Source organism: Hippopotamus amphibius, chromosome 2 (assembly GCF_030028045.1).
Source record: "Hippopotamus amphibius kiboko isolate mHipAmp2 chromosome 2, mHipAmp2.hap2, whole genome shotgun sequence".
NCBI lineage: Eukaryota > Metazoa > Chordata > Mammalia > Artiodactyla > Hippopotamidae > Hippopotamus > Hippopotamus amphibius.
In genome coordinates, this window is record NC_080187.1 from 68,307,733 (window position 1) to 68,331,760 (window position 24,028).

General features: G+C 42.8%; 1 protein-coding gene across 2 annotated transcripts; it reads left to right on the plus strand.

Annotated features, from left to right (window-relative positions):
* The first annotated feature begins 756 nt into the window (after positions 1 to 756).
* On the plus strand, positions 757 to 13,915 carry ISCA1 (iron-sulfur cluster assembly 1). 2 transcript variants are annotated; one of them, XM_057723474.1, is made up of 5 exons: positions 757 to 1,104; positions 4,634 to 4,739; positions 7,492 to 7,545; positions 10,453 to 10,558; positions 12,235 to 13,915. In XM_057723474.1, the coding sequence occupies exons 2-5, from the start codon at positions 4,719 to 4,721 to the stop codon at positions 12,381 to 12,383; spliced, it is 330 nt and encodes a 109-aa protein (XP_057579457.1). In that variant the 5' UTR covers positions 757 to 1,104; positions 4,634 to 4,718; the 3' UTR covers positions 12,384 to 13,915. The 2 variants fall into 2 exon arrangements, with proteins under 2 accessions (XP_057579457.1, XP_057579456.1); XM_057723473.1 differs by lacking the exon at positions 4,634 to 4,739 and having other exon boundaries at positions 803 to 1,104.
* Positions 13,916 to 24,028: the final 10,113 nt, after the last annotated feature.

Genomic DNA, 24,028 nt, shown 5'->3' on the forward strand with positions numbered 1-24,028 from the left:
CCTGGCCTGACATTTAAAAATAAAAATAAACTGACAAATAAATAAATTGAAATGAAAGAAATGATTAGTTCTTTCCACATCAAAACACTGAGCAAGAATGCATCCTCCCCAGCACCACTCCACAGAACCCGCTCCTTCCTTTTCCCCTTTACCTCTAGCACTTCCACGAGAAATGCCGCATTGCCTGATGTTCTTCCCATCTGCTGCCCCCGCTGCACTGCTGTCCTACCAGGATCTCTCATTCTTTCCTGGACCTTCCGTTTACCGGGCTTCCTGTTAATGCCCGGGGCTCGGGAATATTTGCCGAATTAAAAGGGAGAAGTTCCTGAGCAGCCACAAGATCTGACAAGCAACAAGTAGTCAATCAAGCTATAGACTGGTACTCGCTATAAAAATGAGTATTCACCGAGCTTCCCAGTCACATCTTACAGTAAGGCTGGGTGGATTTCAACCTAAAAGCGAACGTTACATTAGTACCATATTTCAACATCCCAAGCAGCTTGGGGAAAGGGGGATGGGAGAAGGAGGAGGTTATCTATTGAAAATCTGCGGTAATTCTACGCTTTTAAGAACTGCCTAGTTGGACCAAAAAGACGGAACTGTATGTAGCTGTCCGGGCCCAGGATCCATTCTGCCCTTGAGAGTGCCAGCGCCAGCTTCCCCGCCAGCTCCCCCGCGGCGGCGCCGCACCTCGCCTAGAGTCCACAAGTCAGAGCTCATTCCACGCGCCCCAGTCCGCTTGCGAGACAGCTCGCGGAGACCTTCTGCGGAGCGACGACCTTTCCCTCGACCCCGGCGTCCCCGCATCACGTGACCGCGGCCCGGGCGCAGCGCCCCGCCCCGCCCCCCGCCCGTCACTCACGCGGCCCACCCAATGGAGACGGCGAGGGCGGGCCCGCGAGGGGCGGGTTCTAGGTCGCCGTGCGCCGGAGCTGGTGGCGTCAATGCGCCCGCCGTGTCCATGGAGAGAGGCTGAGGTGGCCGAGCTCCGGCCCGAGGCAGCGGGGTGCCGGGACGGCGAGGATGTCGGCTTCGTTAGTCCGGGCCACCGTCCGGGCTGTGAGCAAGAGGAAGCTGCAGGCCACCCGGGCCGCCCTCACCCTGGTGAGTGGGTGGGGTGCGCGGCCGGGGCCGTGACATTGGTTCACCTCCGCCCACGCCGGGGATGGGCGGAGGGGCAGGGTAGCAGGCCGCAGCGCCTTCGGGCGGAGGGACCCCCGGCCCTCTCCGCAGCCGCGGCATCGTCCGCGCCCCCACCTCGCCCCTGCTGGCGAGGTAAACAGGCGCGGGCGGGGCTGTTCTGCGGGAGCCCGGCGCCGGGAACTACGTGTCCCAGCAGGCCGCCGCGGCTGGGGTGGGGGCGCTGCGAGCGCGGCCCGCGGCGATCCGGCGCGGCTTTTCCGGGTCCCGGAGCGGCGGACGGTCTTGCCGGGGCTGCGGTGCTGGAGGTCGCGGGTTGTTTAGAGGTCCGTGTGCCAGATGCCGGGCGCAGGTGGATCTATAAACCGGGGTTCCTAGCCTCGAAGCGCTTGGGGAGGGTCTCGCCTCGCCTCGCCTCGGCCCGCCGGAGGACCGCGGGGTGATGTGGGAGCGTGGAGACGAAGAAGCCCACCCCCTGGCGGAGATCACGGCTGCGGTGCACAAAGGGTTACTTCTTGGTGTCTGGGGTGGAAGAGGCTTGGAAAAGCATTCTGTGCCTCTGGCAGCCCTAGGCCGTGGTCGGCTCTAACAAAGGACAAAGAAGGATAAATTTCCACCCTGAGTGAGTTCACAGTGTTCTCTGGGTGAAAGGTCAGACGCACTCAAGGGGCACCAGAATACGTCCTGCAGAGGCTTACAGAATTTGCTGCGCATGCTGGGTCCCCGACGTACTGCACAGTTTTGTGTTTTGGTTTGGTTTTAACTGAGAGAGATTCACGTAAAATTAACCATTTTTAAGCGTTCGATTCCGTGGCATTTAGTACATTCACAATATTGTGCAGCCGTCACTTATGTGTAGCTCCAAAACATCTGGCCCCAAAAGAAAACCCTTGTGCATTAAGCAGTCACTATTTGCAGTTTTGAAAGATTAATTTCTTAGGAAAGTTTATGATCAGTTCGGTATTCTTCTCACACACACTCCACACTTGGTTAAGAAGCCTTTGTACGAGCGCTCAATTCCTGAAGACTGGGAAAACATTAAATTGAATCATGGATTCCGTTGAATCGAATGCCGTAAGAAGGCCTGTTGCCAGAAAATTAGTTTTAGCAAAACAGAAGAAGAAAGTCGTGACCAGGTGGGAGAATTTATGTTTATAATGGGTCACTGTTTTAGTTCCATACCGAGGTTATCCTGTTTATATATGGTATTGTATCCTACATTCCTTTTTTCTGTGCCACCAAGCCCATTTTCATGTCTGAAAGATACACTATCAAATCTTAGAATTCTGCAAGATCTTGAAATCATGAGAACTAGAGGACACTGCTCATACTTTCTGTCTCCTTTCAATCTCAGTAAAAATTATTCAGAAATCAAAAGAATTCTGCCACTGGTAATAATGATAGAGCTAGAAAGAGTCAGAAAATACAGAGACACTTTTTTTGCCTTTTCTGTCTCCACCTTTTGGCATGATATCAATACCTTTTCTTCAAAAATGAATCATTCCCTTTCTCACCATTCCTACTCAGTCATCAAACATTTAAGAGCTACATTTCCCACCCTCCTGGAACGCTGATGTGGGCCAGGCCTTTGGTATCTCTAGAAATTACTAGGAACAATAACCCAGCCCACTTTCTCAGACTGGGCTCTCAATCCACACTTGCTGCTTTATGCTTCATTACTTATTCCAGCTTACCAGGCCAACTCTGCTACCAGCACTGCTTTATCATTATCGGTTCTCCTTTCGCAAAGGCTCTGTGTTGCCTTTGATCAACATCTGTAATTAACATGCAGGAGTCCATTGTCTGAGTTTATCCTACTTAGCTGTATAGCTGACTTTAGTCCCTTTCTCTGTGATCTTAGCTGGTGTCAAAGCACATCCCTGTTGCTTTCCACCAAAGGTCTGTGGTAGCAGGCTTGCAGTCATTTTAATCTTGGCATGTGTTCCCTAGTCTTACCACACTGGCGTGGATGTATTGATGTCTGTGCCTAATTTTCAAGTGTTTTGTAAACACTTAATACCATCATGTTTGTTGAAGTGCAAAAGCAGTAAAATCATCATAGGACTAATGAGTGAGGACAGATGAGAGCAAATGAAATGAGATAGTCCAATGAAACGGGTAAGAAGAGATAAATGTTAGCTAAATATATAAATTTTGACATCAGGAATTTCGTGTGTTGCAACCTTTGAGAAGTGCTGTACCTGTGCTGTCTAGTCATCGAGAGGCTAGGAAAAAGAACTGATGAAATTAAAAGCATGATTCCATGTTTTCAGCACCAGATTATCTGCGTTAACTGATGTTAATCCAAGAGAGGATTGGTGGTTTGCTGGAAAGAAAGACTTCAAAGACTGGTCACAGGCACTTTTATGCAATCAGGGTTGGGTCAGTACTGACCACATCAAAATCAGTACCCTTTACACCTGCAGAGAACATCCAAGGAGGATGACATCCCCTTTTCCTACTTCCCTGCAGACCCAGGAATTGACGAATGGAATTGGATATATAGGAGCCAGAGTAAAATATGACAAAAAACTCAAAGATTTAACACTACACTGCTGGCAGAAGCCTTCATTTCCATTGTTGTAGAAATCAGAGTTATTGAAGCCCTAATTTAGGGTTAGGGATATACCCACAGCTGGCCTAAAGCTCAGCCTAAGCTGTGAAGATTAATGGTTACGTAGCCAGCGTCATTCTTGATTCACATGAGAGAAGTTAATTCACTAGGTACAGTGGGTGCCTTAGGGCTTAATTTCTAGCAGCAGCTGGTTGAGAAAGGTATGGAAACAATATGATGTTAAATACCTAGGGGCTCAAAGAGCTGTTCATTCATTGAAGAAGTAGCCCCAGAAGTCCTTTGGAACAGTGACCAAGCTGTCAGATTTGTATATGGAAGCAATTTAAGGGGCATTACACAGGAAACAATTGGAAGTAGCCTGAATGTCCAACAATGAAAGTTCAGTTAAATAAATGAGTAAATCCTGTTGGTGAGGTATGTAGTCATTGTAAGTAATTTTTTTTTTTTTAAGGTTTGGGAGTCATAACTCTTCATTCTTTGACTTACTAGCCTTTGTGCAAATTATTTAATCTTTAGTACATAAATCACTGAATTCAGAGAATAAAAAGGTGATGCATATAAGCCATTAAACACCTAGAAGGTACTCAAGAAACTGAATATGTTTGTCACTATGTATCAAATGAGAAGCATGTTAAACTTTTAAAAGTGGGCTACAGAGTTGTGAATATATACTATGATTACCCGTACTTACAGGAATAGGAAAAGACAAAGGAGAAACAGCATCATAAAGCCAGAGTCGTTTAAGAATGAGTCAAAATATACTCTAATTTATTCATGGTCTGCTCTTTATCTACTATCTTTTAAACCTTAAAGTGCCAGATTTATAATGAAATTAAAATGGGTTATAGTTGTTGGCTCATGTTTAGTATACATAATCATGGAGTTAACTTTGGGTTTTAATCTTGTTTTCTTAAACAGCAAAAAAATGAAAATTGCCTGGGGAATGACTAAGGAAATACAGTATTGAGGATGGAAAGTTTCTGCTACAAGGAATAGAAACCCTATGGCTTTGGATAAAGTAAAAGTATGTTGCTATGAAGTAGTTGAAAAATTCGTTCGTCTACAGTGCCTTTTCCTACAATTTCAACAACAAAAACAGACTAGAAATTTTTTTTTTAAGGCTAAAGTATCTCACAGATACTCTCTCACTTGAAAGAATGTCTTGTTCTGTGATACACATGTAAGAGACATCATTATATTTCATTGCGTTTCAAGGGTCTCTTAAATTTTAATTCACTGGCCAAATCTCAGGTGAATTAGACTCATTAATTATACATAAATTTCTTGGACCAGTGTGGGTTTCATTAGTTGTTTGGGGGAGTATGTTGAAATTGGAGGGCTGCTAGGCTTGCAGCATGTTGTTTTGTTGAAGTTTTTATACTATTTCCCAGAATGATCTTAAGTCCCAGATGTTCCCTGTTTAATTGTTCTGATTTGTTCTGAAAATCAGATCCATCTCTTGGAAAGTTATAATAACCACATCCTTCCCGCAATGAGCTCTCAGCAGGGTTATCCATCATTAGTAACACTCCTCCCAATGGTGTATATTTGGTTTTTTCCTGACACTGGAAATGCCTGTAATGACAGTTCCCAGACACACAGGTTATTTTTCCCTTAAGCCCTTTTCAGTATGAGATGTTGAACATCAGCCACTTTATGATAAACAGACCACTCTCCATGAATTGCTTTTGCATGCTGTTTAAGTGTTTTCTACAAAGAGTTGAGAAAAGTGGGAAATATATTGCTTTTGTAAAAACCAAATTAGATAAGTTAGAAAGTCACATGGGGCTTGGGAATTCCCTGGTGGTCCAGTGGTTAGGATTTGGTGCCTTCACTGCTGTGGCCCAGGTTCAATGCCTGGTCAGGATGAAAAGAAACATGTGGGGCAACATAGTGTGTGTGCCCTGAGCTTACATCACAGTGGTACCCCTCTGATCCACCAGCAGTAAACTGAGGCTCCACATCGAGTTGGACCTCCAGTGAATATTTTCCCGTGGCTGTGCCTTTTTTTTTTAATTTACCAGAAATCTTTTCATTGTAATTTGACAGTAATTAGATTAATTTCTTCGGGACTCATGGGAAATATGACCATGAAAATTATGAAAGCTAGTTTTTACTGGCAATCATTTAGAAGGGTAAATAAGCACTTTAAAATTTTTTTTCATTAATATTTCTGTAAATATTTGAGGTTGACATACTGTGATCTCCCAAAAAAAGCTGTAATTCTTCTCTTCAGCATTTCCTTCTTCCGCTGCCCCCACCTCCCACCCCCCATCCTATTCTGTGTTGTCGCTCTGCTTGGCTCCTGTTCTGATAGAACCGTGGGAAATGGCCTTCATAAACCACCCACTGGTAGTGATTTATTTAACTTTTTTTTACAGTGACACAGAAATATATACACACCATATATTAATAACTGAAATCAAAGTTTCACTAACTGTTTATCAAGTGCAGTACATTAGTTTATCTTCTATTTTGTGTTTTTTATTTTGGGTTTTTTTTTTAATTCTAGTCTTAACCTTCTAAATTGGTTTCATGACTTTTCTAAATTGGGTCCAGACTCTGCTTCAGCATCTTCATCTGGCCAAGCCCCCACCAGACAGGGTGAAAGAGCACACTCAGGTTATCCGTCGGGTCTGCACCCCAAGAATAGGCTTGAGTTCTGGCTACAGTTACTACCTAGTTGTAGGTCATAATGTCCACTCTGAGATTTCACAAACCAGGAAAATGTCTGTATAGAAAACTGGGGGACCAGCTCAGCATTGCCAGCCAGAGGAGCTAGTAAAACAAAAAGTAGGAAGGACATGATCTCTTCCTGATAATATACTCTCATCGTTGGAATAATAGCTGGCTTGTGTTGAGCTCTTTGTTCCTGGCACTGTTCTAGGTGCTGTTCATGAATTCATTCGTTTAATGCTCACAAGAATCCTGAAGAGGTGGGACTTTTATCCCTGTTTAAGCCATGTAATGGGCTGGGACACAGCTAGGAAGTGAACCAAGAATGCCCCTGGGACAGGCTTTCTCCCTAACAGCCTCCTTCTCAAGAAAGTGGGGTTTGTAGTGCTGATCTCTACACATATAGAAGGTCGAAATGTTTTCTTATTGTGAGGACACCTGGGCTCAGTTAAACAGCATTTCTCCTGAAAACTCTTTCGTGTTCTTGTTTCTGCTATTGACTAGCTTAGTTCTGTTCATCTAGATACCTGAGATGTTGATTTAAGAATCTCTGAACATTTGGTGGGACTGGCATGAGAGGCACACTCTGGGTTGTTTGATGCTGGTAACAGTGTTTCTTCTAGATGTGCATTTCGATGGATCTGAAATAGATTTGGGCTAAGCAGAATGAACAATAGAGTTAATAATGATCAATAGGAAAAATGTCTGAAGGTTGGCTTTCCCAGTGTGGTACTTGATTGACTGTCGAGTGCCTTCCGTGTGTCAGGCATTGTGCTTGTTGCTGGGCGTAAAGTAGAAATACGAAATAGATGCTGACCAGAAAAATTACATTTGTGATGTGAGTAGATAGTACCATAGAGATTATGACAGGGAGCTGACCTTGGGGGCGGTGAAGAGGATGTTGCTAGTAGATATTTTAATTGAGCACAGTTCATATGCTTATGTATGAAGTCCACAATGTACCCTGGTGAAAATGGAACATAAATTCATCACATGCATTTGCTAAAGATAGACTTGAATAGTCTTAAAGGCTAGGAAATATAAGGCTTTGAAGAATGCAGAGTTGTAATTAACAATTTAATAACCTTTTCTTTTTTCAGACACCTTCAGCAGTAAACAAGATAAAACAGCTTCTTAAAGATAAGCCTGAACACGTAAGTAAAACCAATCAGACCAATATTTAGTAAAAAAAAGTTGTATTTTCACAATGAATTTATCTTGTGATAAACAGTGTACTTTCATTAATTGGGGGTTTTTATTTAAAAACTAAAATGTGCTCATGATTTTTAAATGCAAATAACACAACAGGGTATTATGAAAATGAAGTCACTCTCTCACCCCACATTCTTCATTCATTCTCCCTTCCAAGAGACAGCCTCTTCATGTCCTTGCAGAGATCATCTGTGCATTTTATTTACCTAGACCAAGGTTCCTCAGCCTCAGCACTGTTAATATTTTGGACTGGATAGTTCTTTGTTGGGAGTGGATTGCAGGATGTTTAGCAGAATCTCTGGCCTCTGCTAGAGTTGTGACAACCAAAAGTAACTCCCTGAGGGGAACCACTGGCCTAGACTTTGCTTGTTATATTTGTATGTGTGTGTCTTTTCCACACTTACCACACATGCTGTGGTGGCACTTTGCTTTGCCCCAGACAATATAGCTTGAAGATCTTTCCGTACCCTTATGTAAAGATCCTCATTCTTTTTCATGGCTGCATATACTAGTATATTCCATTGAACCAGTTCATTTAGCCAGGCTCTCATATTAAAGGTCTTTTGGATAGATAGTCAGTGGGAAGTTGTTGTATAACAAAGGGAGTCCAACTCGAGGATGGAAGATGCCTTAGAGGACTGGGGCGGGGAGGGTGGGAGGGACTTGGGGGGGGGAGTCAAGGAAAGGAGGGAATACGGGGATATGTGTATAAAAACAGATGATTGAACTTGGTGTACCCCCCAAAAAAATAATAAAAATTTTTTAAAAAAAAATCTTTTGGGTTCTCATTCAGTGCTTCCACAAACATTATTCAACAAATGTTTAGTGTCTGTAGTGTGCCAGGCCCATTGTTCTAGACCTGTAGGCATACCATAGTTCATCTATGTAGGCTGTAGTCTTAGATGTAGAATTGTTGAGCAAGGGTTGTGTGTATCATCTTAATCTTAGTGCATCATTAATTGCCTAAGGGATACTGTAAATGACTTCCAAGGCTATTAATGTTCAGTAATTAGACTACAGAGTAGTTTCTAGGTTTCGTTGTACAACCTGTATTACAATGTAATGGGAGTTCTAGCATCTTCCTCCTAAGAATTGTTAAATCTAAAGTATATCAGTGTTCCAACTCAATTCCAATTCCGTTTGGGTAGACTAATGACTAGTGTATAAATTGACCACTTGACACAATTTAACTTTGTAGGGTTGAGGGATGTCTGTTCATATTGACATGAAAAGGGTTGAGCAAACACTTCATCAGGTGTCATTTGTGGCATAAGCAATCCCTTTTCCAAACTCCAGTTACCTAAAGCTGTGTTTTCACATACTCCTTAAGTGTCTGTATCTGGTCCTAATAGTTGGACTTCCCACTTGTTTGAGTCTTCCTGTTTGCAAAGATGAAAACTAAGTTAAATATTTATGACACACGCTCTAGAATTTCAGCCAGGCATTTTATTATTGATCATGTTGAGTATGTGAAATTCCCTCACATGTTCTCTGAGCCGTCACTCTGAAGGTGAATAAAACTATAGTTCTGTCTCCTTATTTGAAGACAGAGGAGAATACTCTGAATGTCTTGACTTATCAAAACCACCGGGGAGCTTAACATCTAACTCACGCTCTTCACTAGATGTCTTCCCACTTTATGATTGCTTTCCTGGAGCAAGCACATGCTACTGCTTTTCAGGGAATCAGGATCTGCTTGCTGAAATGATACTTCTTATGATAATGCTGTATACGCACATGAAAAAAAATAACACCTGAGAATAGGAATTGGGTAGATGTTGTTAGAAAATTACATTGAAGTAGACATTAGTATTTTAAAAGTGCTGTTTGGTCACTTTTTAAACTTCTTATATCTGTGTTGACTACAGTTTTTGCTTTTTGGTACTTGAGAATGTTTACAGAATTAAGTCCCCATGTCTTGTAGAAGCCATATGATTGCCAGATGATGGCCTATGAACTTTGGTGAACCTATCTATAGGGAAACTTCCAGGGAACATCTCACATGATGAGGTGGAGCAAAAACATTTTCGAGAAAGTCCAGTTTTCTTAAGTAGTTGTGTCTTCCCTCAGATATTATTTTTCCTTTAGAAAAAAAAAAAAAGGTGATTGTTTACCATTCATTTTCAGAATTAAAACTCTTCCCTTAAAAAGGTTATTCCCAGACTAAATGGTTGATAGCAATGGTTAAGTAATAAACTTGCTTTATGTATAGTGGAATATTATGTAGGCATTAGTTACAAATGATAATTACAAAAGCTAATTACATGTGAAAATGATGTCTTAAGTGCAAAAAAAACAAAGGAGAGAATAAATTTTTTATTTCTGCTCAAATAAAAATTATGTTTAGGGAATTCCCTGGTTGTGCAGTGGTTAGGACTCCATGCTTTCACTGCCAGGGACATGGGTTCAATCCCTGGTCAGAGAGCTAAGATCCCGCAAGCCACGTGGCACAGCCAAAAAAAAAAAAAGGAAAAAACCATGTTTAGACTGTATATATGACAAAGAATGGAAGAAAATAGGAAAAAGCACACAAACTCATTCTTAGGGTAGCGGTGACTGTAGTTTTGGGGGGCAGTGTTCCCTCTGTATTGTTTTCTTTGTATGTAGTTGGTTTTTATTCTTTTTGGATCCCTCCCAGTGTTGTAATGATAATTGTACAGTAGTTAAATTTTTTAAATGCTAGTTTCCCATTCTCCTTATACTTCCTGAAGGGACGTTTTATAGCCAGAAATCTTGTATTTATCTTTTAACTTTTGCAGAAATGAATAATATCAAATAGGGCTTTTATTATATAATTATTTAATCTGTGCTACTTTAAAACTAAATTTATTTTTACAATACCTTTTCAGGTTGGTGTGAAAGTTGGTGTCCGAACCAGGGGTTGTAATGGCCTTTCCTACACTCTAGAATATACAAAGACAAAAGGAGACTCTGATGAAGAAGTTGTTCAAGATGGTGAGTTTTAAACAGACTTTTTCTGGGCACTTTATTCTACCTAAAATGTTTACAGACTTCCCTGGTGGTCCAGTGGTAAAGCATCCACCTTACAATTCAGGGGACGCGAGTTCAATCCCTGGTCAGGGAACTAAGATCCCACATGCTGTGGGGCAGCTGAGCCCGTGCACCACAACTACTGAGCCCACACGCCTCAACTAGAGAAGAGAAAATCCACAAGCTGCAACTAGAGAGAAGTCCGCATACCACAACTAAGACCCAACGCAGCCAAAAATAAAAAAAATTAAAATGTTTAGCCTTGTGCAGCATGGAGAGTAATGATGATAATAGTAGGAATGGTGTATATAGCGCTTCCTGTGCAGGAGGCATAGTTTGACAGGCTTTCCTATGTTAACTGATTTATACACAGCAACTGAATGAGAATGGTACCATACTGTCCCCATTTTGCAGATGAAGAAAGTGAGGCACTGAGAGGTTAAATTTGTTTGCCTAAGGTCACACAGCTAGTAAGTGGCCTTATGAACATTTGAACCCAATCAAGTTCACTCCAGAGGCTGTGCTGTTAGTAACTAAGTGATAGATTATTGGATAAACTTGTTTGTTTCAGTTATAAAAGGTTATCATTGTGTGCAGAAAGCTTTTAAGATGATAGAACTTCAGAATGAACCAGCCTCTTTGGTATAAAGCATCTATGTCAAATAAGTAATGTCACCTCCTGCTTTTGAAGAGTCTATGTTTCCAATTTTTATTAATTATATTTCCGCCACACACACCCCCTCCCAGCTCCTTGCTGCTAGCTAGTAATTTGATAAAGTCTATTTAAAACAAAATAAATACAGCCACAGCCTCGGGAGTTTCAGTGTGCGTGGGTTCTGTAGCTCTGGCTTTGTGTGTGCTGTTAGCCAGTCTTCGTGGGTTCTTGGTGGGTCTTTTTTTATTGCACTTAAGTTACTGACCAATAAAGACATTTGTTAATATATTATTTTTAAAATCAATACATAAAAGTATGCTAGACCTGAAATTTTTCGACTTGAAGAGATCTAATGAAGATAGTTTATATTTAAGTAATGACTCAATTTCTTATAAGGAAGAAAGCTTTCTTAACCCTTTTGTATTTATGAAGATGCCCACCTCTACCTACGTCATAACTAGGGAGTTATGTTATTATCAGTTTTCCAATCCATAAGCAGAAAACAGAACTGCTTATACTGATTTATGATTTAGTCTTATTAAACTAGCCCGTTGTATCATAGTCCTTTGTGTTTCTCTAGGCTGGGCAGTGTGTTGTGTGTACAGATGTCGTTTCAGGATTTTCATTAATTTTATTGACTCCATCTTTACAGAACTCTTACTGAGAAGATACACGTTTTCTTCATGTAGCAAATTGAAGGATAGTGAAGAAAGGCAAATTCTAGTTTTACATAGAATTGTCATGAAATTTGCTTGTGTACAACTGTCTAGCCTAATACACTTATTCTTGATGTAAATTATTGTGTAGGAAAGGGGACAGACAGGAAAGTGAGCACTGCATTCCTTAAATGAAATAATAAGACAGATTCAAAAGCTTCTTATGTGACTTTTGTTGGTGCTTTCTATTTAAAGTTCAGTTGTGCTTTGAATCAGCAGGTTCCATGGGATGGCAGGCTTTATATGACTCATGTTTTCTTCTCCCCTAGGAGTCAGAGTGTTCATCGAGAAGAAAGCACAGCTGACACTTTTAGGAACAGAAATGGACTATGTTGAAGACAAATTATCCAGTGAGTTTGTGTTCAATAACCCAAACATCAAAGGAACGTGTGGCTGTGGAGAAAGCTTTAATATTTGACTCCTCAGGACTGCTTGGGCTGTGGGCCCCGGGAGAGCTTTGGAAGCTCTAGGGCTTATTGAAGAAATCATGTGACTGTCACATGCTTGAGGTTTGTAATGTATGGCTGCCTTACAAGAAAAATAAAGTGATGCATTTGAAAATGAAGCCAGTGTGTTAGTTTCCAGAAGAATTGATACTTGTGTTCTTTATAGGGGACAGAAAATGAGAGTCCATCGCTCTCTTTGGGTCATCTTTCTGGTCTGTAAAGAAAAAAATTTTTATCCTGCAATTCATTTCTCCTTCCTGCATCCTTTCTGTTAGAACTAGTTTCATGGAAGTTGCCTTCCTGGGAGGATTTCAGAAAACATACTCTTAACAGGTGTGCACTGTAGATCTTTTGAAAGCCTTGAATGTACATCTCCCAATAAGATTGATGGCTTTTAAAATTCAGAGGCAGGAAGTCTTGACTGCTGGTGTGATGTGGTGGTGCATTGTTTTTCCACCCAAACTTGGCACAGCGTTTCTCTGTTTTTATCCAAAATTTCCTTGTTAATAATACCTCATTTGCTTACCCTGTAGCATCCCCAGCCATTAGATTAAAGTAACGGACAAAGATTTCCTTGAACTGTAGTGCAGAATAGTTCGGTAAATACTTCACCCACCTGATTTTAAATCCATTTCTTTTGCCACCCTAAATGCTCAGAGATGGGATGTCAAACTGACTTAGATCCTTTTAGTTAGAAGGCCTCTTAAAAGCCATCTAGCCCACCCCCTCAATTCTATACCTGGGGAAGCAAAACCCCAGAGGACTGAAGGGCTTTTGTCCTCCCCTACACTGCAGGCTAGGTAGGGGTAGAGCCAGGACCACCCACATCTTCTCCTCTTGTAGGTGACAGGCCTCAGAGACAGCTCTGCACTCTGAGACAGTCAGTGAAGGTCAACGGGTGATCCGGCTTCTTTATCTGGTGAACATTTTGATAAGATTTCTTTGTAATTTAGAGAGCATATTTAGCTTTATTTTATTTTGGGTGAGAAGAACCTTATTTTAAAGCCCATTTATGTGAATTACCATTGTGGTTCAGGAGGAGGGGAAAGAAGACTTTGTAACAACCCAGAACTGTTCTTTTGGAATGCAGTTGTAATTGGGAAGCAGAACAAGTCCCAATACCGGTACACTCTGTACCTTAAGTCCAGTTGGTAACATTTTAAGCCTAACATTTTAACCTAACATTTTTATCACCAACAGTGTTCCTTTAGTCATTTAGTTTTTTGATTTTCCTGGGTTTGATATATTAAGTGTTGTGTGAGATGACATATTTGCTTTTTTTGAAAGCCGATTCTTATGAAGTAGCTGAGTTCCTTTATGTTTGTCATATTTAATAAAGTACTTAGCAAAAAATGCACCAAAACCTAGCAGTAGCTTTATGTAAATGCTCATGAATTTGTATTGTTAATATAATTGTCAACCCACTTATAACTTGTGCAATACTGTATATATGTAGAGATTGAGTTGCCAATAAAAAAAAAGTAGCCTCTTTGTGATCATAAAATTGCCTTTTCTTTTAAGAGAGCAAGGTTTGGGAATAGCAGCCATTGTTGCTGCTAATAAGTAATGTTATATTTTTCTAACCAGTCTCCCTGCTGGTGGGATTTTCCCCGCCTGATTCTGCTGCATCCACTCTTTCAGGTGCTGGCTTCCCCCTGCAGCCCGTTGACAGACCATTTCAGATTGCTCTGGGCTCCAGAGTCTTCATTCCCTTTCTTCTTCTGCAATGTCTTTCTTCCTTCTTCACTATAAGGGTCATTCACGTCATCTAAGCTGCAGATTTCTTCCTTACTGTCTCACGTGTTGTTATTCCCAGTAGGGAATGCTTTTTCCAACTCTGTCAGCTGAGCTTTATGTTCATCTCCTGCAAAAAGGTTCTTAATAAGTTACCTTCAGGCATAGTTGTGAGCACCTGCTCTCTGCCACCCATGAGGCTTCACAGATAGCCAGAGACAGTCTCTGACCTCAAAGATCTTAGCGTTGACAGATGAGACAGACAACAATGAAAAGAATAGGGTAGGTGTTGCTAATATCATTTATTCCATACTTGCTTCATACCAGGAACTGCTGTAATTAACATAATCCTCACAACAACCCCAGGAAGTGAGTCTGATGACTGTGTTTTTCATAAATGAGAAACTGAAGTATGGTGTGGATAAAACAGTTGACTTAAGGCAGCATGGTAAGTGGCCAAGTCAGGATGACAAGCCACACACACCATCTGGCTCCAGCCCCGTGCCCCTTGCAGGTAGGCCACGCTGCGCTCACCACCAAGATGGCAGGTGCACAGCCTCATTTCTTTTTAGTAGCTTCCTTGGTAGCTAGGGTCCCCAGCTAGGCCAACACTGCCCAATGAGCACAACCAGGCAACCTGGAAGGTCCACAAGTCGTTTTTATCCTAATGCAGTTGACCCAGAACCTTCTCAAATACAGAGACCAAGTATGACATCTTAGGAAGACTAAAAAGAAGGGGAAAGTCTTGTATGGCCCTTCTTTGCATGGCCACATAAGGTGGCACAGGGCCTTGCCTTTCTTAGATTTGTTTTGTGGTAAAGTATAAATAACATAAAATTTACCATTTCAATCATTTTTAAGTGTAAAGTGCAGTAACATTAAGTACAATCACATTGTTGTGCAACTATCACTGCTATCCATCTCCAGAACTTTTTCATGATCCCAACTGAAACTCTGTACCCATGAAACAATAACTTCATCCCTCTTCTCCATGAATTTGACTGTTCACCACCTCATGTAAGTGGAATCCGTTTGTCCTCTGTACCCAGTGATGTTTTTTCGTCTTTTTCAGCATTAGATGTGGCCTAAATATACTGACCGATTATTACTGTTGTCCTTTAAGCCACGATGGTAAAGTCTTTTTTTTTTTTTAAGTACTTTTATTGAGATACAGTTAACATACAATAAACTGCATATATTTAGAGTGTACAATTTGGTATCCCAATCTCCCAATTCATTCCCCCTCAACCCTCCCCCCTTTCCCCACTTGGTGTCCATATGTTTATTCTCTACATCTGTGTCTCTATTTTTGCCTTGCAAACTGGTTGATTTGTACCATTTTTCTGTATTCTGCATATATGTGTTAATAAATGATATTTGTTTTTTTCTTTCTGACTCACTTCACTCTGTGTGACAGTCTCTAGGTCCATCCATGTCTCTACAAATGTCCCAGTTTCAATGCTTTTTACAGTTAATATTCCATTGTGTATATGTACCACATCTTTTTTATGATGGTAAAATCTTAATTGTTCAGCTGTGAAATTATCTTTTGATGATGTGTCTATTGATGGTTATTTATGAACAATAAGGGTCATTTTAAGAAAAACATCAAAAGATTATACAGTCCACTGACCTAGTTGAAACTCTACATGAGGACTCGAGCAGAAATCTTTTCAAATTTAGCAAAATAAGTTAAATATGTAGGACTTCCCTCACTTTTGTAAGGAAATTAAGTAGACTAATTCGATGCTGTAACAGATCTTTTCTTGTTCCTTATTTTCCAATATTCAATCCATTTATTTGTTCATTCTGTCAAACAACAAAAACTTATTCCGTGCCTACACTATACTAGGACATTTTGAGGCCCTGGAAATTCCAGAGTTGACAAAAACCGTGTATGGTCCCCCGATCTTACACATAGAGTTAACTAAAAGTAAGTAAGACGTGTTGTGGAAAAATGAGTAAAACATTGTGTGTGTCCTTTAGCAGGCAGACAGAGAAGGCTGTGACAACTAGGGGGCTGCCAAGTGGGGAGGGGCAACCCCAGGTCCTCAAGTGGAGCTAGATGGGCTCCTCCAGTATTTCAGAAGAGGTTTATACATGATGGGATGGGGTGAGATAGGGTGGGATGAAATAGAGTTCTCCCTGCCTACCAACTTGAGAGTCTGTGATTCTGAAATTTCATGTTAAAAGATAAAACATCAGAGTAGAGAAAGATAGCACTTATTTAAAACAAAGCAATTTGGCATTAAGCCAACGTACAGGGGAGAAAACTCAAGTTATAGTAGGAAATTGTTTACTCTCAAGATAGCAAACTTCTCTACATGTAATATATACTACAAAAATTCAGATATTTTTCCTCGTAGATGAAGACAGCAAACAGTATCAAGTCTGTATTAACAAAAAAGCAATATATAGCTTAGACACATAAAATCCACCTGAGTCACTGTAGAGACCACACCTGTGTCACTGCACCTTGTCTGCTGTCATTATTAATACCACCAATACCCTGCATCCCCACGGATAAAGGTGAGCCTGTAAGCCTGGTTTGCCCTGACAATACCTAGAACTCAGCCAAACCTGAGTTGGGTAACAGTGGAATATTATTCAGCCTTAAAAAGTAAAGAAAATCTGACACATGCTGTAACATGGATGAACCTTAAGGACACCATGCTAAGTGAAATAAACCAGTCACAAAAGGACAAATATTGTATGATTCACTTATATGAGGTACCTAGAGGAGTCAAATTCATAGGGACAGAAAGTCGAATGGTGGTTGCCAGGAGCTGTGGGAGGGAAGAATGGGGAGTTTGTGTTTAATGGGACAGTTTCAGTTTGGGAAGATAAAGTTCTGGAGGTGGATAGTTGTGATGGCTGCAGGCCACTACACTTAAAAAATAGTTAAAATAGTAAATGTTATGTATATTTCACAGCAATTTTTAAAAGTTGTTGACTCTCAATTAACCAGACTGTTTAATTACCCAATGGTGATGGTCAATTTTATGTGTCAAATTGATGGGCCAAGGGATGCCCAGATTAAACATTATTTCTGGGTGTGTCTGGGAGGGTGTCTCAGGACTCAGTAAATGGCCATCCCGGATGTGGGTGGGCAGCATCAACCCAGTGAGGGCCCGAATAGAAGACAGTAGAGAGAACATTTTTGTCCCCCTTTTTTCCTGCCTCACTGTTGAGCTAGGACATCTCATTTCATCTCCTGTTCTGGAACTGGGATTTACACCATCAGCTCCTCTAGTTCTCAGGCCCTTGGACTCAGACTGAATCAAACCACCAGGGTTCCTGAGTCTCTAGCTTGCAGAGCAGAGATTCTTGGCCTCCATCATTGTGCGACCGAATTCTGCATAATAAATTACCTTTTATGTATACTTCATCCCTCTGTATCTGCGGAGAGTTTGTTCCAGGACCCTCCACAGATACAAAAATCCTCAGATGTTCAAGTTCCGTATATAAAACCTAACCTACTTGCACCCTCCCATATATTTAAATCATCCTTAGATTACTTACAATACCTAATTCAGTATGTTATGTAAATAGTTGTAAGTACAATGTAAATGCTATGTAAATAGTTGCCAGAACAAAGCAAGTTCAAGTTTTGCTTTTTGAAACTGTGTGGAATTTTTTTTTCCACTATTGGTTGAATCTGTGGATGCAGAGCCCAAGGATATTGAGAGCCTACAGTGTGTGTGTGTGTGTGTGTGTGTGTGTGTGTGTGTCCAACTGGTTCTCTGTCTCTGGAGAACACTGACTAATACACCAGTAGATTCCATTCCTGGGAAATGATTGTTGGGCAGAGTTTTCTGTAAGAAGTCTCCTGAGCAGGGAGATTACTATAAGAATCTCCTGAGCAGCAAGCCGTGTAAGTGTGAGGACAGAGTCTCATGTAGAGAATTAGCACGACCAACCCAATCTTCTGGGCAGATGCAGGGAGCAAGGGTCTGTCTCCTATTATTTAACTGCTTTGACATCTCCCTTTGCACTTTGCTCATGTCTATAGAAGGAAAAATTTGACTGATTAGAAATTATATTCACAATTCAGCTATTTGATGTTCACTTTAAAAAAAATCTTTCCATCCTCCACCCATGACCCTCAAGCAGGACCCTTCGTGTCACACAGCTGTTTATGTGACGCTGTGGCTGTCCACATGTCACAATGGGCAGTTACCCATCTCCTGAGCGCTTCCTAAGTGCTGGCATGTGCCAGGCGCCAGGCTAAGCCACAGGGCTGCAGGGTGAGTGAGACCCGGCCCCTGCCCCAGGTACTCAAATTCACAAAAGAGCTGGCCACGGAAACGGAGAAGTGTAAAACAAGTGGTAAGTGCAGCACTTGGTAACTCATGGGGCATAATGGGAGCACAGAAAACTGACTATGAAGCCAGCCTGGGCTTGGCGAGAAGGGGTGGGGTAAAGTGGGCGGTGGAGGGAGAGACGGAAGAGAGCAGAGCTGGGAGACAGATGGCAGCTGCGCCCGCATCTGCGAATCGGGTCGGGAGACTCAGCTCCTTCCAGGAGGTCCTGGGAAGCTGGCCGCAGTGGTCAGGACTGAGCCCGCACTGTCTCCCTCCTCCCTTGGGGCCCTCCCTCCGTCTCTGGGCATCCTGCCCTCCCCACCACGTGCCCACTCACTGCTCTGCCCTCACCATGCCCGGCGTCCTTTCTCCCTCTCCCCACATCCAGCCTTGAGAGTTACAGCCTTGCTAGAGATGAGAATCTGAACAAGGAGATCAAAAGAATGGCAGAGAATTTCTTTCCCCTTTTCCAGAACCAACTGATAGGGACAAGCTGTCTCTTGGGCCAAAACTAAATGATGGAAATAAATGAACTAGGCATGTTAGCCTCCCATCCAAAGCTACCAGGTGTTACCTCCACCCCCTGCCCCAGCACGCCGTCAGTCCTCAAGGCCACGGTCTGTCCAACCCATGAAGGCCCTGAGCAGGTGCAGTTCCCTGGAGACTGTCTGCAGCGCCCGGAACAGTCAGCACAAGCAGCTCTCCATGGCAGTTCCCTTGGATGGAACTGTACTGATTCTGATCTGCCCCACCGTCTCCTACACCTGCTGCTCCCTGCCCAGCGTCTTTTCCTCCTTCTTTGCTCCACGTGTGCTGCCTTTTGTTTCGGGTGCCAGAGCACCCCCAGGTGCACCGTGGTACCGTGAGTGGCTAAGGCTAAGGCTGCTGACCCCTGGACAGTCTTTCCAAACTGGCCTCACATCCCGTTCAGTGCATTTGCCAGTCCCCTGGGGAAGAGGTGGGGAGGTAAGCCCCACTACCACTGCACGGCTCTTCTTTGGTATCACAGGTAAGCAGAGTAGAAATGCTTGTAGGTGCAGAGACGGGTGGGCATGGTTGGAATTACAAGACACACCCAGGAAATCTGTCCCTCTTCCTTTATGTTGCTGAGCAGAACCTTGTCCCTCTTCTCTGGGTTTCTATCTTTGGGAGCCTGCCTCCTTCCTTTTGGGATTCCAGCCTATAGGCCAAGTGCTGCTGCCTCTACCAAGTGGACCAGAAGCAAGCAGAGGTTTCCCCTGGAGCCTGCGCCGGGTACTGATTCTTTCCCGTTTCTGAAAATACTGGCACTCTCCATTGCCCTTTCATGAAGCATGCCAGCTGCCCCACTGCCCCATCCCCTGAGACCCTGGGACACAACAAGCTGAACCGAGAGCATCACAAGAGGCTTGTGACCTGTTCTTCCTAATGGGCTCAGGGAGGACGGAGCAGGTTCACCTGGAGATGGCGCTAGGAGTCACCGCTGTTACCATGCACAGACCTGTCTTGTTGGTTTGTTTTTCAGACTTTCTTTCGGTGTGGGACCACGGGACTCCAGCTGTGTAATCATTAAGCATCTACGGAGCCCTTGCTGTAAGGCATTATTGAGCCCTGAGTTGTGGAGGACACAGAGATGAATGTGACAGGCCCTGGGGGCTGCAGGAGCTTGCCATCCAGCAGGAGGGTGGTGGGAGGAAGAGTGTAGGAGCAGCAATTAAACAGCTGAGATCGCGAGAGCACTTTCTGGGGGCCAGGCTCTCTTGTCAACACCACACGAATTAGCTCATTTAATCTTCATGCAACGCCAGGTAGTTTGCACGTTAAATCGTCCCCACGTTAAATATGTGTCTACCCAATGCCAAGGTCAGGGGCCAGCAAGAAAGGCCTCGATCCCAGAGCATGTTCTCTTAGCCACTATGCTCAACTGGGGAGAATAAGTACAACTAAACAAGATGGAAAATGACACAGGCAGACCTCAGAGCTGTTGTGGGTTGGGCTCCAGACCCTGGTAAGGAATCCAATATCTCAATGAAGTGAGGCACACAAATTTTTTGGTTTTCCAGTGCCTATAAAATTTACACTATACTGCAGTCTATTGTGTGCAATAGCATTATGTCTAAAAAAAAAAAAACCAACGTGTACGCCTTGATTAAAAAACACTTTATTGCTAAAAAATGCGAACCATCATCTGATAATGCTGGGTTGCCACAAACCTTCAACTTGTAAAAAATGCAGTATCTAGGAAGCGCAGTAATGTGAGGTCTGCGTGTAAATGCCATGGAGGAGACACAGGGATAGTGTCAGGGAGGCTCTGAGAAGCAGGAGATGACGCCCACGAGGAAACAGAGGATGTCACGGGAACAGCTGCTGAGATGGGCTTTGAGAGGCTGCAGCTCGGGGGAAGGCTCTGGGCCCTCGCGTGAGGAGAAGGGCATAACCAGAGAGGCAGTGGGGAGGCGAGGGGCACATGTGGGGAATGACAGAGAGCAGCGGCAGGAGTAGAACCACCCGGAAGGGGAGTCATGGTGGACACAGGCTGTGGCTGGACGGTAAGAAGCCCGAGCTCTCACAAGCTTGGACTCTGCGGGCCGCGGGGCGGCCACTGATGGCTTTAAGCAAGAGCACATCTCCATCAGGATTCTCTTTTGGGAAGGCTAACCCAGTGCGGCATGTACAAAAGACGGAGCACGGGATTTTTAGGGCACTGAAATTGTTGTGGATGATGTGCAACGATGGGTACATGTCTTTATATACTTGTCAACACCCACAGGATAAAGTCAACACAAAGAGTGAACCCTGATGGAAGTTACGGACTTAGGTAATAACGTGTATTATTGGTTCATCAGTTATTACAAATGTATCCCACAATGCAAAGTGGTAAGGATGGGGAAACTGAACGCTGGGGAGGCGTATATGTCAACACTGTTCTTTCCAATCAATTTTAAACCTAAGCTCTAAAATACAAAGCTTATTCTTTATAGAAAAAAAGAAGTCTTGTATTAAATTAACAATACAGTCGCATTCCTAAGAAAACTCTTAGGTTTTTAAAAAGCAATTATTCCACTAAAAAAAAAAAAACAACAGACCAGTTGGGGAATTACCTGGTGGTCCAGCAGTTAGGACTCGGCGCTTTCACTGCCGAGGGCCCGGGTTTAACCCCTGGTCAGGGAACTAAGATCCTGGGTGCTGCACGGCCAAAAAAACAGACAAACAAAATAGTGAATAAAACAAAAAAGAAGCAGAATCACAGATATAGAGAATGAACTAGTGGTTACCAGTGGGGAGAAGAAAGAGGGGAGGGGCAAGATAGGGTAGGAGGGAAAATAAAAGGGTTATTGTGGGGTTCTATGAAATCATCTGTGTGAAACTTTTGAAAATTGTAAAGAATTATAGAATTTAAAGAATCTTTCATTTAATCTTTAAAAATTAATTATTATTCCAATGGAGGAATTGAGAGTTTCATTCTCTCTATGATAATGTTGGTTTGGCCTACAAATGTGTCAATAATAAGGGTCATTTTTGATAGCTGGGTGTGTACGGTCACAAAATCCACCCATCAGAGAGCACCTAACATCTGCTCAGGACTGATGCGCTGTATCCGAGCATCAGCACGGGGAGGTGCCAGCCACCTTCGGTCGTCACCATCCTCAACCCTCCTGCAGGTGAACAGAGCCCCGCCCCCCCCACCCCACCCCCACTCTGCTCTCGGTTGATGCCACAGATTTGTTTTCCTCTCAGGTGCTGAATCTGCTCCACGCTTCCCATTCTGATTGTGTTACAACCCACGGTGGCAAATTGTGTTCCCTCATCAATCAATTGTGTTACATTCAGTTCGTCTTCAGACAACCTGAGTAGAAGACCTATAATTACTGAGTGCTGACAACATGCCAGTCACTACACCAGGCAAGCGACACCCATGGGAAGACGGGCTCCAAAGCTGAGGACTCCAGGGAAAGCAGATAGGAAAGCCGTTAGGCATTTTGGTGAGAGACCAGGCATGAACTGGTACCTTTGTAGACTCCTCAGGTCCTCGTGGGCTCTCACCTGCCTCCCAGGGAGGCTCCCTCACTTAGACGTGTCCCCACAGCAGGGAATGGAGAGAGTTCTCTGAGGGCCACAGGGGCTTTGGTGGTTTCAGAGGAAAAAGCAATGAAACCGTCGTGATCGCACCGCATGAACTGGAAATGTAAGATTTCTATGATTTCACAGAAACCTTATTTTGTCTGCAGCAACCATTGCTTATTTCAATGTGGGGCATTTCCCACAAGGACTCCATTAATCAGATCATCGTACGTAACACTCGGTTAACAAGGTTCATCCTGGTTAATGTATTTTTCACACCATCGGCTCGTTTATGTTTATCAAATCTCCAATCTTTGTTATTGCTATTGGGTTATATTCTACTCAAGTTCACTTTTTAAAAAGGATCAGTGACTTAAAAGTGTTCACTGAAGCATAAACTAGTGATGGAAACAGTAACATATCCTACAGATCAGAATAATCTTATGAACACAGATAATGTAGAATGTCAGTGGGAGTTTACTGAGGCCAACAAATCTGCAGGTGTGAGGATTTTACACAAAGTGGTTGAAAATTGAAACTGAATAGGAGGTGCCACAATGAATATCTGAAAGCCGAACTTGATTAGATCAAATCTCACTGTCCATGACCTCCCTGCAAAGTTATAATTTCCACTTGAAGGGTACCACTGAAGCTTTTGAGTCATTCAACAAGCAAAGGCAGTGACATTCTTTTTTTTCTTTCTTTAAGATTTTTTTTTAATATTTATTTATTTATTTATTTGGCTGCACTGGGTCTTAGTTGCCACACGTGGGATCTTCATTGCCGCATGTGGGATATTTTAGCTGCGACATGCGGACTCTTAGTTGCAGCATGTGTGTTCTAGTTCCCTGACCAGGGATCAAACCCCGGCCCCCTGCATTGGGAGTGCAGAATCTTAACCACTGGACCGCCAGGGAAGTTCCGGCAATGACATTCTAATCAACTAATGGAGTTTTCCCAGAACAAATACAAAAAATACTTTCAGGACAAAATTGATTAATTTCATTGGTAAGCACAGAGTAACTGTTATCCAAAGATTGACTTATTTTAGCAATCTTACATTACTGTTAAGAATCTCATAAACTTACAAGTTAATCACATATGCTATGCTCAGAGAGAAACAAAATATACTATTGACAAAAGAGTTTTATCCAAGATCTTATTGTACAAATATTAACACTAAGCCATGTGACAAAGCATTTCCAATTGCAAATGTGAGCTATTGATATGTATGTTGTATATCTACACCAAGAAGAAAGCTGTGGTGATTCTTCGTTCTCTTTGTCACTGAAAACCTGGTGAAAGCTGTTTCAGAGGGTGGGCTGTTGACTGAAATAGATGCCCAGGTGTCCACACTGAAGGACACCTGAGAGGAGTAGTGAGGAAGCCTATCACTCTGGAAATAAAGGAACTGTGTCTGAATGTCCATCCATGAACCATCTCATTCCCAGGGGGCTGCTTCTTGGCTTTGCTTTAGTTTGGGAAGATACAGCGGAAACTGCACACACAGTCAACTTGTGGCCACTACGTTTTCAACC

Bases quoted from the DNA above. Each gene is read 5' to 3' on its own strand.
- ISCA1 (XM_057723473.1), top strand. From the start codon at position 1,024: ATGTCGGCTTCGTTAGTCCGGGCCACCGTCCGGGCTGTGAGCAAGAGG. The intron at 7,546-10,452 runs GTAAGTAAAACC...ATACCTTTTCAG, and splicing joins TTAAAGATAAGCCTGAACAC to GTTGGTGTGAAAGTTGGTGT. The intron at 10,559-12,234 runs GTGAGTTTTAAA...CTTCTCCCCTAG, and splicing joins TGAAGAAGTTGTTCAAGATG to GAGTCAGAGTGTTCATCGAG.